The sequence below is a fragment of the Parasteatoda tepidariorum genome, chromosome 10 (assembly GCF_043381705.1).
Source record: "Parasteatoda tepidariorum isolate YZ-2023 chromosome 10, CAS_Ptep_4.0, whole genome shotgun sequence".
Classification (NCBI taxonomy): domain Eukaryota; kingdom Metazoa; phylum Arthropoda; class Arachnida; order Araneae; family Theridiidae; genus Parasteatoda; species Parasteatoda tepidariorum.
This window is the reverse complement of record NC_092213.1, coordinates 48,680,310-48,697,087: the sequence shown is the minus strand read 5'-3', so window position 1 is coordinate 48,697,087 and position 16,778 is coordinate 48,680,310. Positions and strand designations below refer to the sequence as shown.

General features: G+C 27.7%; 1 protein-coding gene across 18 annotated transcripts in view; it reads left to right on the top strand.

Annotated features, from left to right (window-relative positions):
- LOC107447618 (vinexin) overlaps positions 1 to 16,778 on the top strand; it is a 136,090-nt gene that overhangs the window by 80,250 nt on the left and 39,062 nt on the right. For 14 of the 18 annotated variants that reach the window (XM_071186532.1, XM_043039530.2, XM_043039529.2 and 11 more), the window contains 3 exons: positions 13,754 to 13,989; positions 15,677 to 15,905; positions 16,212 to 16,262. In XM_071186532.1, coding sequence (XP_071042633.1) covers positions 13,754 to 13,989; positions 15,677 to 15,905; positions 16,212 to 16,262 — 516 coding nt within the window. Of the gene's footprint in view, positions 1 to 1,227; positions 1,523 to 8,964; positions 9,162 to 13,753; positions 13,990 to 15,676; positions 15,906 to 16,211; positions 16,263 to 16,778 lie in introns of those variants that run through there. The other 4 variants (XM_071186542.1, XM_071186541.1, XM_043039533.2 and 1 more) reach the window with 2 other exon arrangements.

The window sequence follows — 16,778 nt, the reverse complement described above, 5'->3', positions numbered from 1 at the left end:
GACCAAAATTAACACAAAGTAAGGAAACAATGCATGAAAAATATGTTTAATAAAAATACTGCTTTCAAAGGTCCAAAAATACTGGGTCCTTTACTCCTTAAAATCGCTGATAAAATAAATTGTGCGAACTTCAAGTCACCTCCAAGTATAAATCCTTGGTCCTTTACCTTGCCTTAATCACTGACTCACTTTGCCTCGTGAACCATTTTATGCCATGGTTTAACTTAAACGGAATATCTTTCATTTCAGCAGTATTTTAAATTTGTAGCTAAGTTTCTTTGTATTTCAGCTAAATGCACTGATATTTAGGTTCAACCCTGAATTGATTTCTTTTGAGAGTTTAGGGATTTGGAAACTGTTTCAGTGTTAAAAATAATTTAAGATTTTTTTTTTGGGGGGGGGAGGGGTGAATATGGATTAAGTGGCCGATATTTTAAAGAAAAAGTTCTTGGATAATTGCTTAACATGCCTTATAATTTTGTAGGTTAGTCTGATATAAATTTAACCAAAGAATTCTAGAATTAAATGGGAAACTTACTTTTCAAAGAACGTTATAACAAAGAGAATCCAGTTCCTAATGTCCATATAGAAAAAGGGCTTGATTATTTTTTATTATATAATAAGGGATAATTAGCTTAAAATATTTTCCTTGGTATAATTCGAAGTATTTCCACAACAGTCCATTGGGGGCCAAAAATATCGTCGGCATAATTCTATTTTATTTAACTAATTTTTATAGTTCATCCACTTATGGGAAACAATAATGCCGCTCTTAAGCAGTCGTAATCGTATGTTTGATAACAAACATTTTGTTTTTAAAGATAATTCAAACATTTTTAAAGATAATTGAAATATTTTTATTAATCTGAAGCAATTGATAATAGAAAATATTATTCAACATTTAAAAATATGTTAAATTTTCTAAAAATTCTCAAATTCATGTTTAAAGAAGCTATAAAAACGAATTTCTTCGAATTCTCTTGTCATCTTTGTTTAAACATTATTTTATTTTCTTACAAAAATAATTTAGTTTAAAACACTAATGACGAGATAAAAATCATTTCAATGAATCATTTTGGATCCGATTCAATATTTTGCCATGGGCAAGGAGCTGTTGGCAAGAGTTGACTTTTCCAAGTTTATTTTCTAAACCAACAGACATCTTGAAAAATATAAATAACTCTTTTTTTTGCCTCCTCAATTGCATCATGCCTGTTAAATTGGTCTTGAATTGTCGAAGCAATGCCAGTAAGGCACTGTTTGGCCACGGTTGATTATGATGTCTTAGTAACGCTCCTTTTTAGAACAATATGGAACAAAAAGTTCCCGGAAGCAACTTGTCTCAGACTATCTTGCTTCAACTGGAAAAAATCGCTGATTTCATTTAACTTCAAGTTACGGTTAATGTGGCTGAATTGGATAAACTCCCACGGATGAAATGTAATTTAGGACAGGATTTGACACCTGCAACTTGTTGATAGAAACTCAACTCTATTAAGTCAGATAGATGGAAAATAAAATGGTGAGCTGTAATAACAATTTGCTTTAGTTAAAAGTTAGTTAGTTTTTGTTAGTTAAAGTTATATTAGTTAAAAGAAAATCATATTTTAGGATTAATATTTACAAATTATTGTATAATCTATAACCAAGGAAATAATTGTTTAATATTTAATAGGTGCTATTAATTTTTATTGGACAGCTGTTAATAATCGAATTAATCGGCATCAAAAGAAAGTATGTATCACTGATTAACATCGAAAAAGGATAAAAAGAAAAATATTGATGTTATTCGATGCTTTGTAGTATCGTACTAATTTTTTTTATATAATTTAGTGTATTGATATCGATAGTGATATATTAATAACGATTTTAATTAATCGATCTTGCTTAAATTAGAAAGAATAGCTGATTCTGTTTAACTGACGGGGAAAATTATAATGAACTTGTTTGATAATGACATTTCGAGTTTAAAAAAAACAACAAAAACATAATTCTACTTAATAAAAACAAAATAAACGGTATTTAAACCATCCATTTGGTAACTTTTCCCTTAATATAGTAATGATTTACCAGAAATTTTGGTTTTCAAAATTATAGTTCTTATTACTACACATTTAGTAAAGAATACTATCCTGAAAAGTAAATTTAACCGAATAAATGGTTTTTATAACATGCTCTAAGGTATCATAAAAAATCCGAATTTCACCGCAATTACCAAATTTTATCACGCGTTATAAAATCATATTTATTTTTAATTTTACCAAAATCCTTACCAAAACGCTACGGTAAAAATAACCGAGCTCCAATCGAGCTAGAAACACGGTAAATTTTACCTACTCTTGTAGTTTTGACCATATTTTATTTCTTAATGTGAAGTTACGGTAAATATGATTGAAATGAACTCCCGCAGATGAAATGTAATTTAGGAAAGAATCGATGATTGTATTTAATGAAAAATTTTAGTTAATGGAACTCGGGACCTTTAAAGTGAACCTTGTAGAAATCCATTTATTTAAAGTGGCATAAAAGTTTAAGCAAATTCTATAAATTGTAATTTACCGGCTGTTACTTCTTTCTTACAAGCTGTAACAATAATTCCCATTCTCACAATATTTAAAATTTCACTCTCTCTTTTATATGTTTTGATAAATTGGAGAATTGAAACCTTCGATGAAATCAGTTAGCGAAGGCCTGTTTCATGTTTGCAAAGAAAGACAAAGTTATATTAGTTGTTTAATAATTTATACTCACTTCGTTTGAGAAGAGAAAAAAAATTACTTTCTTCCCTGAGGAATGTTTTTGTACTTTTTCCTTTCTAAAAACAACTGTGCACAGTAATTAAAGCAACTGTATGCATTAACTAAAGTAGGTGATATTATGCTGTAAAAAATTTCGGATCAAATTAGAGTAAAAAGTATCGACACTTTGGGTGCATCGTTCGACAAATACATTTTGCCATAAAATTCATTTTTACTGTAAAATGATTTACATTAAATTTTACAGTAATATTTACAGTGATTCAGTATTTATACGGTAATTACTACTGTAAAAATTACGGTATATCAGATTTTTTGTTCCGTTACATGTTCGGGTAAAAATGGAATGGTAATTTCACCGTAATTTAATCCAGAATTTTTCACAATGTAACCATGTAGTTATTTATAGCAATCATAACTAAATAAAACATTTAAATACTTCCACTTGTTTCACACTTAGTTTCACACTTTGTTACTCACACTTAGTTTCTTTATATCCACCCTACTCGTTTGTGAGCAACTCTTATGTTTATTTTAAATTAAGATAAATTAAATGGGAAATTACACTTTAAATATTGATTTACCTTTATCTTCATATTCAATAAGATTTTGTATTTCTGTTTAGTTATCTTTTTGAATCAACAAACTTTTGTAAACAAGAAAAGTTTGCTTCGTCTTTTGTCATCTGCGAATAGTTCGTTATACAATCTAAAGTTAAATATAACAAAATCTATAATTTTAGCAAAAATAAAATTATAGTTAATATAAGGTTTAGTCTATATACACAATAAAATAAAAAAAATTTCTTAAATTTAATACTACGCTATATTTATATTTAGTTTGATATTACGGTAAATTTTTAAATTTAATAAATCTATACGGAGAATGGAGGTACTGTATGGTTAAGACATTTCTGGTAAAAAACGAGCCAAAAAATGCAGCATTTAAATAATTTATTTGATCATTTTTCCGTTCATATAATGGTAACGGTTTTCCGGAATTTCTGGTTTTCAAAATTATAGTTCATATTACAATCAAATTAGGAAGCAAAATACAAAATTGAAAAGTAAATTTAACCGAATAAATTGTCTTTATGCCTTGCTCTGAGGTATCGCGATAAAATTACCACGTTTATCATATTACCAAAGTTATTACCGAAATTAGTACCGAAGCGCTTCGGTGAAAATTAGAGAATCAAAATTAGAAATTATAAATCCCATAGAACCAGAAGTACGGTAAATTTAACCTTATTCTAAAAGCGTTGATAATACTTTTTTTCTCAGTGTATTATTATTTACTTGTAAATAAGATTAAACTATAGATATAGTTTATCCTAATTATTGATTATTTTCTCATATTTGTAATTATTATTTACTTGTAAATAAGATTAAACTATAGATATAGTTTATCCTAATTATTGATTAAAGTTTAACTATTGCAGTAAAAACAGACAAAATATATAAAAATTTATTTTAAAAAAACCCTTATAATTTTCATTGTAGTCATCAGTTTATGGAAAATATTTTCAATTTTTAATCGATAAAAGCAAATTGCATTTTGTGCTCACTAAACTTTTGCACATTTTAAAGATACTTTCATTTAAAATTAAATATCAAATTAGAAATGTTTTATAATTTTTAATTGCCAACCTACCGTACCTCTTTTATTACTGAGTAATTGTAGAATGAAAAAAAATTTAACAGAGGACTTTACACATACGTCTCATTTAAGGAGGGAAGAAAAAGTTTTTTTATCAAATTATGATTAGCGATTTGCGTAAAAATGACGAAAATAATTTTAATACAATGATTCATCATTCAAAAATTAATGTTTACTGAATGATTCTAAAGATTAGATAATTTAAACAATCTTAATACATTTGATAGGTTAAAAATGGAAGAACGATTGTTAGATCCTAGTATATTATTGAGTAGGATAGTTCTTTAAACACGTCACTCTTTTTATATGAGCTTTACAATATTAGCTGTTGTGTTAAATAATTTTATTATAATTAAAATTTTTATAAAAAATGAAATTCCATCAGTTTAGTGATTATAGCGCTATAAGAGGTAATTATAATAATATTTTGTAATATATTGTGTAATATTTGGTACTATATATCAGGTAGCTATGTTCTAAATATATTTTAATTACTATTAGTTATTTTTTCCTCATGCAAGTCATTTTGAATAGCATATGGCATAGTTTTATTCCGATAATTTTGCAGTATATTTTCTGTATTTCTACATTGTTAAGTTCAAAAAGTATTGTAATTTTCAACACCTGCATTATTTTATATTCATTCAGTATTTAAAACCCTACAAAAAATTTCAGATCAAATTATGGTTTAAAGTACCGGCACATTTGGGTGTATTATCCGTAAAATCCATTTTTACCGTAAAATATTATACCTTATTTTTATTATTATCCAGTGATTTTTTCGGAAATTATGACTATAAAAATTACGATGTCAGATTTCTTGTTCCGTATCATGTTCCGGAAAAAAATGGATTTTAAGGTAAAAAGTACCGGAACCCTGAGTACCGGTACTTTTTACATTCACGTAAATCGATATTTTATTCCTGTTTTCTAAAAAACTCCTCTTATAAAAGTTTATAAACCCTTTTAATTTTACTTTGAATTTAATGCCTTTATCAAGATCAGTTTTTTTTGATAAAGCAATTATATAGCTGAAAATGCTCACTTAAAAGTTCACTTTTACAATATGTTATGAAGCTGATACACATAAAAATGTCATTTATATTATTATTATTTTCCTTTTTAATGTGCTATTTTATAATTCACCAAATTCTTTTCCTAGAAATTTGTGACTTTATTTTCTTCTTTTATATATCATTTTATAATTATTTAAGTGCACTATTTTATTTTTTATGACGTTCTCCAGTTTATTTAAAATAACTATTCGATTTTTGTTTCTCAATTTGGTTCAATTATTTTAATTCTTGTAATGCATTGTTTCGTTTTTATCACTGAATATTTTTTTAAAATTATATAACCACAAAACATGATTTGAAGCTGAAATTAGGATATTCGATTGCGTTATCGATTGCTTATTTATCGATTGCTTATTTATCGATTGCTTATTACGATTTCTTTATTTATGCAAGAGATTTTAGAATTGAAAATTACGTTATACATGACCAAAACTTCTCAAAATATTTTTGTAGCTCAAAATATACTAGTGGTAAAGAGCATTGAAAAAATAAATGTCACTGTTCTATTTTAGAGTTCCGATATTTTTTCCATCACCGAGCGTTTATACCACAAACCAGCTAGTGAAGTTTCCTGCACGACAATATCGTAAAACCAGCTTTCATTCACTGCTTGGTGTATAGCGGGGAAACAAATGACAAATGAGTGAATTTTTTTTCTCTTATGATTTAATGATTGCCTATTCACAACTGTAAAAGAAATAACGAAAAGCAAAACGAAATGAAAGAAAAGAGTTTTTTTAAGAATTATGCCCGATTGGAAATTTCTGGGAAAAAATGCTTAATAACTGTTAGTTAAATGTTTATCTTACCACATTCAATCAAAACAGACAAATTTGTCTATATCATTACCGGCTGAACGGTGGTTTAAACCCCAGCTTTAACACAACATTATTTCTTCCTTTCCTTCAACACGTGAGGAGTTTTCAGTGCCCATTGCTCCTCAATTGATACTTTTGGACAACTGGAATAGTTGTTGTTGTTGTTAATTTACGTCGCACTAGAGCTGCACAATGGGCTATTGGCGACGGTCTGGGAAACATCCCGGAGGATGATCCGAAGACATGCCATCACAATTTTGATCCTCTGCGGANAAAAAAAAAAAAAAAAAAAAAAAAAAAAAAAAAAAAAAAAAAAAAAAAAAAACTTAATTCTAGTTATTAAAAACAAAATATGCGGTATTTAAATCATCCATTTGGCAACTTTTCCGTTAATATGGTAATGATTTTCTAGAAATTTTGGTTTTCAAAATTATAGTTCTTATTACAACACATTCAGTAAAGAATACTATCCCGAAAAGTAAATTTAACCGAATAAATGGATTTTATACCATGCTCTAAGGTATCGTGAAAAACATGAATTTCACCTTAATTACCAAATTTTATCACATGTTATAAAATCATATTTTATTTTTAACTTTACCAAAATCCTTACCAAAACGGTACGGTAAAAATTACCGAGCTACAATCTAAAGCAACTGTATACATTAACTAAAGTAGCTGATATTATACTGTTAAAAGTTCCGGATCGAATTACAGTAAAAAGTATCGGCACTTTGGGTGCATTGTCCCATAAATAAATTTTGCCATAAAATAAATTTTTACTGTAAAATGTTATACCGTAAATTTTGTAGTAATATTTACAATGATTCAGTGTTTATACGCTAATTATTACTATAAAAATTACGGTATATCAGATTTTTTGTTCCGTTACATGTTCGGGTAAAAATGGAATGGTACTTTTTACCGTAATTTGATCCAGCATTTTTTATAATGAAGCCATTTAATTATTTATATCAATCATAACTAAGTAAAACCTTTAAATACTTTCCACTTGTTTCACACTTAGTTCTTTACATTTTGTTTGTTTATATCTGCTTTACTTGTTTGTGAACAAACTTTATGCTTATTTTAAATTAAAATAAACTAAATAGGAAATTGCAGTTTAAATATTGATTCACCTTTACCTTCGTATTCAATGAGATTTTGTGTTTCTGTTTAACCCTAGATTGCCGAAGGAAGTCATTTTGACTGCTTTTAATTTCAATTAGAAAAACAATGGCGTTTATAATGACACAATTTCTTAGAATTTTGTGAGTTTTTGTACAACATATAATTTTTTTATTGTTAATATTTACTAATAACTTGTTATATAACTGTAAATAATATGAAAAATGTTAAAAATTAATTTTAAACAAATTTATTTATGCATTCACAATCCAGTCATTTTGACTGCTTTTGGGCAATATAGGTATATACTAATTTCCCCCCTTTCTAGTGTTAATTATCTTTTTGAATCAACAAACTTTAGTAAACAAGAAAAGCTTGCTTCTTTTTTTCCATCTGTGAATAGTTCGTTATACAATCTAAAGTGAAATATAACTAAAACTATAATTTTAGCTGAAACAAAATTATAGTCAATATATACGGCATAGTCTATACACACAATAAAATAAAAAAAAATTCTTATATTTTATACAACATTATATTTGTATTTAATTTGAAATTACGTTACATTTTTAAATGTTATAAATCTATACGGTGAAATTTTTTTGTGTAATATTACTGTACGGTATGTTAAAGACATTTCTGGTAGAAAAACGATAATTTTGGTAATAAAACCAAAAAATGCAGTATTTAAACCATTTATTTGGATAATTTTTCCGTTCATATAATGGTAACGGCTTACCGGAATTTCTGGTTTTCAAAATTATAGTACATATTACAACCAAATTAGAAAAAAAAATACAAAATTGAAAAGTTAACTTAACCGAATAAATTGTCTTTATGCCTTGCTCTAAGGTATCGCGATAAAATTACCACGTTTATCATGTTACCAAAGTTATTACCGCAATTAGTACCGAAGCGCTTCGGTGAAAATTAGAGAATTATAAATTGTAAATCCCATAGAACCAGAAGTACGGTAAATTTAACCTTATTCTAAAAGTGTTCATAATACTTTTTTTCTCAGTGTATTATATTTTAAATTATCATTTACTTGTAAATAAGATTAAACTATAGATATAGTTTATCCTAATTATTGATTAAAGTATAACTATGGTTAAAATAAAAACAGCTAAAATATATAAAAATTTATCTTAAAAAAACCCTTATTTCCATTGTAGTCATCAGTTTATGGAAAATATTTCTAAACTTTAATCGATAAAAGCATTTTGTATTCACTAAACTTTTGCACATTTTAAGGAGACTTTCATTTAAAATTCAATTTCAAATTAGAAATGTTTCATAAGCTTTAATTGCCAACCAACTCTTTGATTATTGAGTAATTGCAGAATGAAAAATTTAACCAATGATTTTACACATACGTCACATTTACAGAGGGAAGAGATAGCTTTTTTCAAATTATGATTAGCGTTTTGCGTAAAAGTGACGAAAATAATTTTAATACAATGATTCATCATTCAAAAGATAATGTTTACTGAATGATTCCAAAGATTAGATTATTTAAAGAGTCTTAATACAATTGATAGGTTAAAAATGGAAGTACGATTGTTAGATTCTAGTATATTATTGAGTAGAATAGTTCTGTAAACACATCACTCTTTTTATATATGCTTTAAAATATTAGCTGTTGTGTTAAATAATTTGATTATAATTAAAATTTATATAAAAAATGAAACTCTATCAGTTTAGTGATTATAGTACTATAAGAGGTAATTATAATAATATTTTATATCATATTGTATAATATTTGGTATTATATATCAGATAGCAATGTTCTGATTATATTTTAATTACTATTAGTTATTTTTTTCCTTTATGCAAGTCATTTTGAATAGCATATGACATAGTTTAATTCATATAATTTTGCATTATATTTTCTGCATTTCTAATGCTCAAAAAGTGTTGAAATTTTCTACACCTGCATTATTTTACATTCATTCCGTACTTAAAACCCTCCAATTCCACATTAAATTATGGTTTAAAGTACCGGCACTTACGGTGCATCATCCGTAAAATCTATTTTTACCGTAAAATATTATACCTTATTTTTACAATAATATATTCAGTGATATTTCGGTTTTCATGACTATAAAAATTAAAATTGCAAATTTTTTGTTCCGTATCATGTTCCGGTAAAAATGGATTTTAGGGTAAAAAGTTCTTGTACCTTGAGCACCGGTTCTTTTTATTATATTTTATTCCTATTTTTTAAAAATTCCTCTTATAATAGTTTATAAACCCTTCTACTCTGATTTTGTATTTAATGCCTTTATCACGATCAGTTTTTTTCGATAAAGTAATTATATAGCTAAAAATGTTTACGTAAAAGTTACTTTTACAATATGTTATGAAACTCATACACATAAAAATGTCATTTATATTATTATTATTTTCGTTTTTTATGTGCTATTTTATAATTCACCAAATTCTTTTCCTAGAAATTTGTGAGTTTATTTTCTTCTTTTATATATCATTTTATAATTATTTAAGTGCAATATTTTATTTTTTATGGCGTTCTCCAGTTCATTTAAAATAACTATTCGATTTTTGTTTCTCAATTTGGTTCAATTATTTTAATTCTTGTAATGCATAGTTTCGTTTTTATCTCTGAATATTTTTTTTTAATTATATAACCACAAAACATGATTCGAAGCTTAAATTAGGATATTTGATTGCGTTATCGATTGCGATGCGCAAATTTTGTTTATCTATACAAAGGATTTTAGAATTAAAAATGACGTTATACATAACCAAAACTTCCCAAAATATTTTTGTAGCTCAAAATATACTAGTGGTAAAGAGCATTAAGAAAATAAATGTCACTGTTCTATTTTAGAGTTCCGATTTTTTTTTCACCACCCAGCATTTATAACCACAAACCAGCTAGTGAAGTTTCCTGCACAACAATATCTTAAAACCAGCTTTCATTCACTGCTAGGTGTATAGCGGGGAAACAAATAACAAATGAGTAAAACTTTTTATTGTTATGATTTAAATGATTTTTTTATTTTTTTTATTTTTATTTAAACGACTTAAAACTCCTCATGCACCACAAAGTATAGCATGAGGCTTACAGTTGTAAGTAGAAAACGAAAAGAAGAAAAATTTACAAATTTACATTAAAAACAAAATTCCGCAAGGCCGCAAGACTTTCAATACTTTTGACTTAAATACTTTCGATTTAAATGATTGCAAATAATATTTTAAATTTGCCTATTCAAAACTGTAAAGGAAATTAAAAAAAGCAAAACGAAATGAATGAAAAGAGTTTTTTTTTAAGAGTTATGCACGATTAAAAATTTCTGGGAAAAAATGCTTAGTAACTGTTAGTTAAATTTTTTATCTTACCACATTCAATCAAAACAAACAGATCAGATTTGTCTATATCATTACCGGCTGAACGGTAGTTCAAACTCCAGCTTTAACACATTATTTCTTCCTTTCCTTCAACACGTGATGAGTTTTCAGTGTCCACCGTTCCTCAATTGGTACTTTTGGACAACTGGAGTACGAAACTCTCTTTTATGCATAGATGGCAGCATCACAGATATGCTTATTACAAAAAGTCATTATTTTCCATCTCACCCGTTAGGGGGAACCACTAGATAAACTAATTAAGCTACATTCCACGGTACACTTGATAAAACACTATTCAACCACAACCTAACTCCAGTGTTCATTATATAATGAAAGGCCTAACGTAACTTAACTCCTATGTCCAGTTGCATTTCATTTTTACGATTTTGAAACCATGCTCTTTGTAAATGATTACAAAACCGTATGGTTTTGTATTCGCGGTTTTTAATCAAACCAGTTGTAAGCAGTTTCAAATCCGCAGAAGTGAAAAAATGTTCCTAACTATAAACTTTACCGTTATTTGGATGGATAGGCTGTTGTCAGTTATTTTATTGTAATTTTAGAATGAAAATTCTGCCAGTGTATAATCTTAACGATAGATTAGAATTTAAATTTGCTAAATTAGAATTTAATGCATTTAAATGTTAAGTAGAATGCAGTAGGATATTTTGAGAAAAAAAATTGATTAATACACAAGAGTTAGTTTTGAAGTTTATTGAAAAGAAATATAAATCGTATACAAATAATACTTTATCATCAAGTAATTTTTAAAAAAAAAATTATTAAACTGAAACATTTTATAATTTTTTTTATTTATATTTTTATCTTAATCCCATCTTGTTCTCATAAGCGATTTTTGTCAATTCTTACATTATATGATAATAATACTATTTATGAAAAGCAGAATTGAAGAATTAAAATATAAATTACTTTCTTTAAACTACAAATCCATTTTGTACATTTTTTTAAAAATGCATAATTTCATTGGAATAAACAATTATAAGAAATTCGAGTTCAACGGTCAGAAACGAGTCGATCATTAAATTCATACAATTGTTAAAGTAATGTTTTTAACCGGTGCTATTTTTCGTGATATATTACCACTCTTTTAAACTTTTCTTTTAAAAATTTATGTAGTTTTTCATTTGACCCACATATGGTTTAATTTTACAACAAAATAATTTTATAAGTTTAGTTGTTCATAGAATTTAAAAAAATCAACTTATTTCTGATTTTTTACAAAAATTAACATCAAAGGTTAAAATTTTGTTTTAGTACATTCGTTATGTGCTTATTTTTAAATTATTAACTGAATTTCAGATCACTTTCATTTTTTGTAAATTAATATTTGAACAAATATTTTAATTTCATTTAGAAATATTTCTTTTAATGCTCTGATCAATACCTATTTTAAACTTATATTAACATTACTTTTTTGACATTTTTTTAATTTGTTTTAGAAAAACTATTATTTGTTATAATTACTTTGCCTTTTTAATATTATTACTTTGCTTGTATATAATCTTTACCCTTTACAGAAGTTTAATGAAATATTATAATTTCAAAAGGAACATATTAATACTTTAAGATTTGAACGTTTTTATAAACTGCATGAGGGATAGAATGATGATATTTAAATTATTAGAGAACCGATATGCTTAAATTTTTGTAGGTGCCTAAATCCTTTTTAATTTTTTAACCAACTTAGCTTAATGACAAGGTTTGCAATTGTCTAAAACTAACCTTACATAAGTATTGTGGTATCTTCAACTAAAGCCCTTACTCATTTTTTTTTCATTATGAAGATGCTTGATAGTTTCTTTTAAAATTCCTTTATGACTTCACGTGGCACTTTGCAAAATTTTAAAGATATGAAGACTTTTTCTCTGAATTATATCTCGATGTAAGTTACTCATCACCTTTGTTAAATAGTTGTATTATTCAGTCAGTAAATTTAATATTGATTTGCGGCTATCAATAATTAAATCCGTAACCTTGTAATTTTGAACCCAATCCAGAAAGTAAGGGAACTCTCGTATAATACTTTGGTTTAACTAAACTCTCCTTCTCTTTTTTTCTGGAACCAGCATGGATTTGCGTTAAAGGGAGAGGATAACCAGAAAAATCTCACAGTTGGCTTGATGGCCAAGGGATTCCAACTCATAATCTGTCTAATACTGGATATGCTTAGCATCAGCCCTATGGTTGGCACTAATCGTTCAGGAGCAATGTACGGTTCTCTTAGTTATTTAACCTTATTAAGGGGCGATTGCTCTAACCGAGCCATTTTGGCTAGGATATACGTTATATCTGGATTAGCTGGAATTTTGATTTCATTGGTACAAAAGTCAAAAATGGCTCAGGGGATAGAATGTTCGCCTTTCAATGAGGTGAATCGGGTTCGAATCCCGACGATGGCTGGTCGATGCGAATTCCGCATCCGGCTTGCACCGACCACAGTGCTGACGTAAAATATCCTCAGTGGTAGACAGATCATGGGTTAGAGTCCCCTTGCCGTGAGGCTTATAGTGGTCTTCCTCTCCATATAACGCAAATGCGGTTTAGTTCCATCAAAAAGTCATCCACGAAGGCAAATTTTCCCCAATACTTGATCCAGGAGCTCCTTTGTCTTCTTTATTGGGTTCAAACTTACAAGGCTATGGAGTTGATCATTAGCAGTCGCAAACCGAAAAATTGGGTCGACTGTTCAATTCCGGTTATAAAATTTCAAAAAATTGGCTATACAGCACCAAACGTGAACAATATTACTCCATGCCTTTTAAATGGTGTTGTGAACTTAGACTAACGGAAATAAAAGACAAAAATGCTCAGTGGATCACTTCGGTGTTATTTATATTAAACTCATAAGATGTAACCTATATATTTTATAGCATCTAAGTTGCCATTCATCAATAATATATTCAATTTACATTTCTTTTTACAGTATGGTCACCTACAACAAAACGTGCCAATCTTCGTTTAAACTGCAATCTCCGAACTTCAAACAAAAGTCCAGAACCTCTACAGTCAAACGAAGATAAAAACAATACTCCCACCAAACAAGAGAAGGAAGAAGAATCCAGTCCAGTTTGGCAACCGTTTGGTGCGCCGTGTGAGGTTCAGTTTAGACCAGTGAAGCTCGAAATCAAATCTCCAAAAATGACAACAACCGCACAACAGGTACATGCATCGATAAACTACAAATATGTGACTTTTTCTTTAGTAAAACGCATTGCAAATGTTTATGCCAAATTGTTTCGAATGATTGCTTATATTAGAGGGAAAGCTAAAGTATCTTAAGGCCAAAAATTCAAAGTACAATGAGTTCAAAACTATGTGATTGAATTAGAAAACTTATTCATTGATTTAACATGGAAGCAACGATTAAGTTTACGTGCCAGGTGTTCTATTATCATCTCCCTTAATATGTAGTTTTGAGAAGATCATTTAAATGTGAAGAAGCAGAAAGTCATTGTCTGTTTAATTCTTCTCTACAGTCTAAGAAAAATAAATTCAGCGTCCAGCCATAGCTTTGAGCTTCCTTTAGATACAAAATAAAAAAAATTGTTTTGGGAACTACTTTCGGATAGATCTTTTATTTAAAAGGAACTTAAAAAGACTTAAGACTTCGATTAATGGTCCGTCTGATTTATACTAAAACAATTAGTTCAATATTTCAAAATTGTAGGTGCAATAATGAAAAAGGGTTACGCAATCTTAAAGTGACCAAAAACATGTGTAGATATTACAAAATAACGGGATAAAACTGTAAACAAGCATTTTAGTGTAGAGGGGGGACTTTTATTGAGAATATTGTTCTAAATGTCAAAACAAAAATCGTGTTTCTTTGTATGAGGAGATAAATAAAGTGCATCAATAATCTATGAAGTAAATAAAAGATGATTGCGAAATCATATTTCCTTAGTAAAATAAAGACTTGATTATAATGTATTTCATTGTGTTGCAATATATATAATAATAATTTTAATTAATATTAACTCATAATCAAAATAACTTTTAATCATCATTTTAAATGGAATCATTTTTATTATTCTAAAGCAATAAAGATATCATTTTAACGCCCAAAATAATTTTTTCACTTTTATAGAACTATGTATTAAAGTAAGTACCTTTGCACCATTGACAAGTGATTCACATGTTATTAATTTTCGCATTCGAATGAACTTTTTATTTTGAATGAAGAATACTATTTCTTTATTTCTTTTCCCATTCAAAATTGTGATGCAGATTTGAAGGGTTCAGTTAACATACTCCAATTAATAAAAGTGACGTTATTAAACAAGCAAATAATTTATTAATAAAATGTAGCCTCATTTTTACAGATGAGAAAATTGCACTAACAATATAGTCGATTTGTTGATATTAAAAATTTGATCTATGGAAAAAAAAATTGGGAAAAAGAACCAAAATTTTTTTTGAATAAATATATTTTTATTTATTACAAAACGCAAGTGATTTACCACTATTTTTTTCTTCATCCTTATACCTCATAATATTTTTGAGAAACATAGTTAATTTGAATTCTTTATACTTTCATTAAACAATACATTTCTGTGCCCCATAGACCCAAAACCACTGCAAATATTGCCATATTCTGGTTGTTTTGGTCATACCTTATTCTACTAAAAGGCAACTTTCTCCCAATATTTGATCCATGATATACCTTGTCTTCTGGATTGAGTTCAAAATTACAAGGCTACGTAGTTGAACATTAGTAGTCGTAAACCCAAAAATTGGGTCGGCTTTTCAACATCAGTTACAAAATAAAATAAAATGCCTTATTCTAAGAGTATAAAATACAAGTACCATTTTTCCATTTTGTGAATCGTTTTCTTTTTGTTTTTAGAATGATATACCAAAGAAAAAAGAACCAGAGAAATCAGAATCTAAACTCGAATCTCCTAAACCTGCAGAAAACCTCAAGAAATCAGATTCCTCTACGAGTAATGGACCAACAGAAGACTACAAACCTCCAGATATATCATCTGCACCAACTACTTTCACAAAAAGTGGATGGAGTAGTCATTTACCTCCTTCCCAAAGTCCGACAATTACACTTTTACAAAAAGCTAGAGGCAAATATATTTTATTTACCAATAAAAAATAAAAATAAAAACTTAGTGGAAGAATAACTGTCATCCAATTGAATTTTAAACCCAAACGTAAAATGCGTGAAAACATGAAAACACCATGTATAAAGATTTTCTTTCATTAAAAACCGACTTATTTAAAATTTTCCTGGAATAAAATAGTGTTTTACATTTACAGCCGATTGATACATAGAAATCTGAGTGAACATATTCTTCCACTTAGCTTTTCAACTAATAGCACCTTTTGATGTATAATGCTCTTTTAATTAATATTTGTTTTTATTCTGATAGAAGGACAAATACCAAAGGGCGCTATTTATATAGAAGACAAGCCTGACACAAGTAAGTAAATTCAGTCATCAAATAGTTAATTCATTAATTTCATTCAAAACTGTTTTTGAGAAATAATGTGTTCTGAAACGAGTGTTGTGGCAGAATGCTCTCTAAACACCGCCCTTGTCATGCATTATTAAAGCCTTATCAAACATTTTTTTAAATTAGCTACATGGTGAAATTCTTAAGACAGTGAATGACTGGTAGCAGATTATTACAGCATCTGTAGATTATTTTCCCCCTCATTTTTTAAAGGCTAAAAAATGCTGATAGAGAAACAGAAATATTATTCTTTTTTTTTTATTTTTTAAACCTACTCAATTACTATTTGTTTACTAGAGAATATTGATAATTTTTTAAAAATTCCAATTAATTTTCTTTATGTAAATGAAATTTTTTTTGAAAAATTAAAATTTAAAAGACAAGAAAAAAATAATAAATTAATTTTTCAATTTCCAAAAAACGCGGTAAAAAATTGCTGCACAGTAGAAAATTCCGGATCAAATTACGTTATAAAGCTCCGGT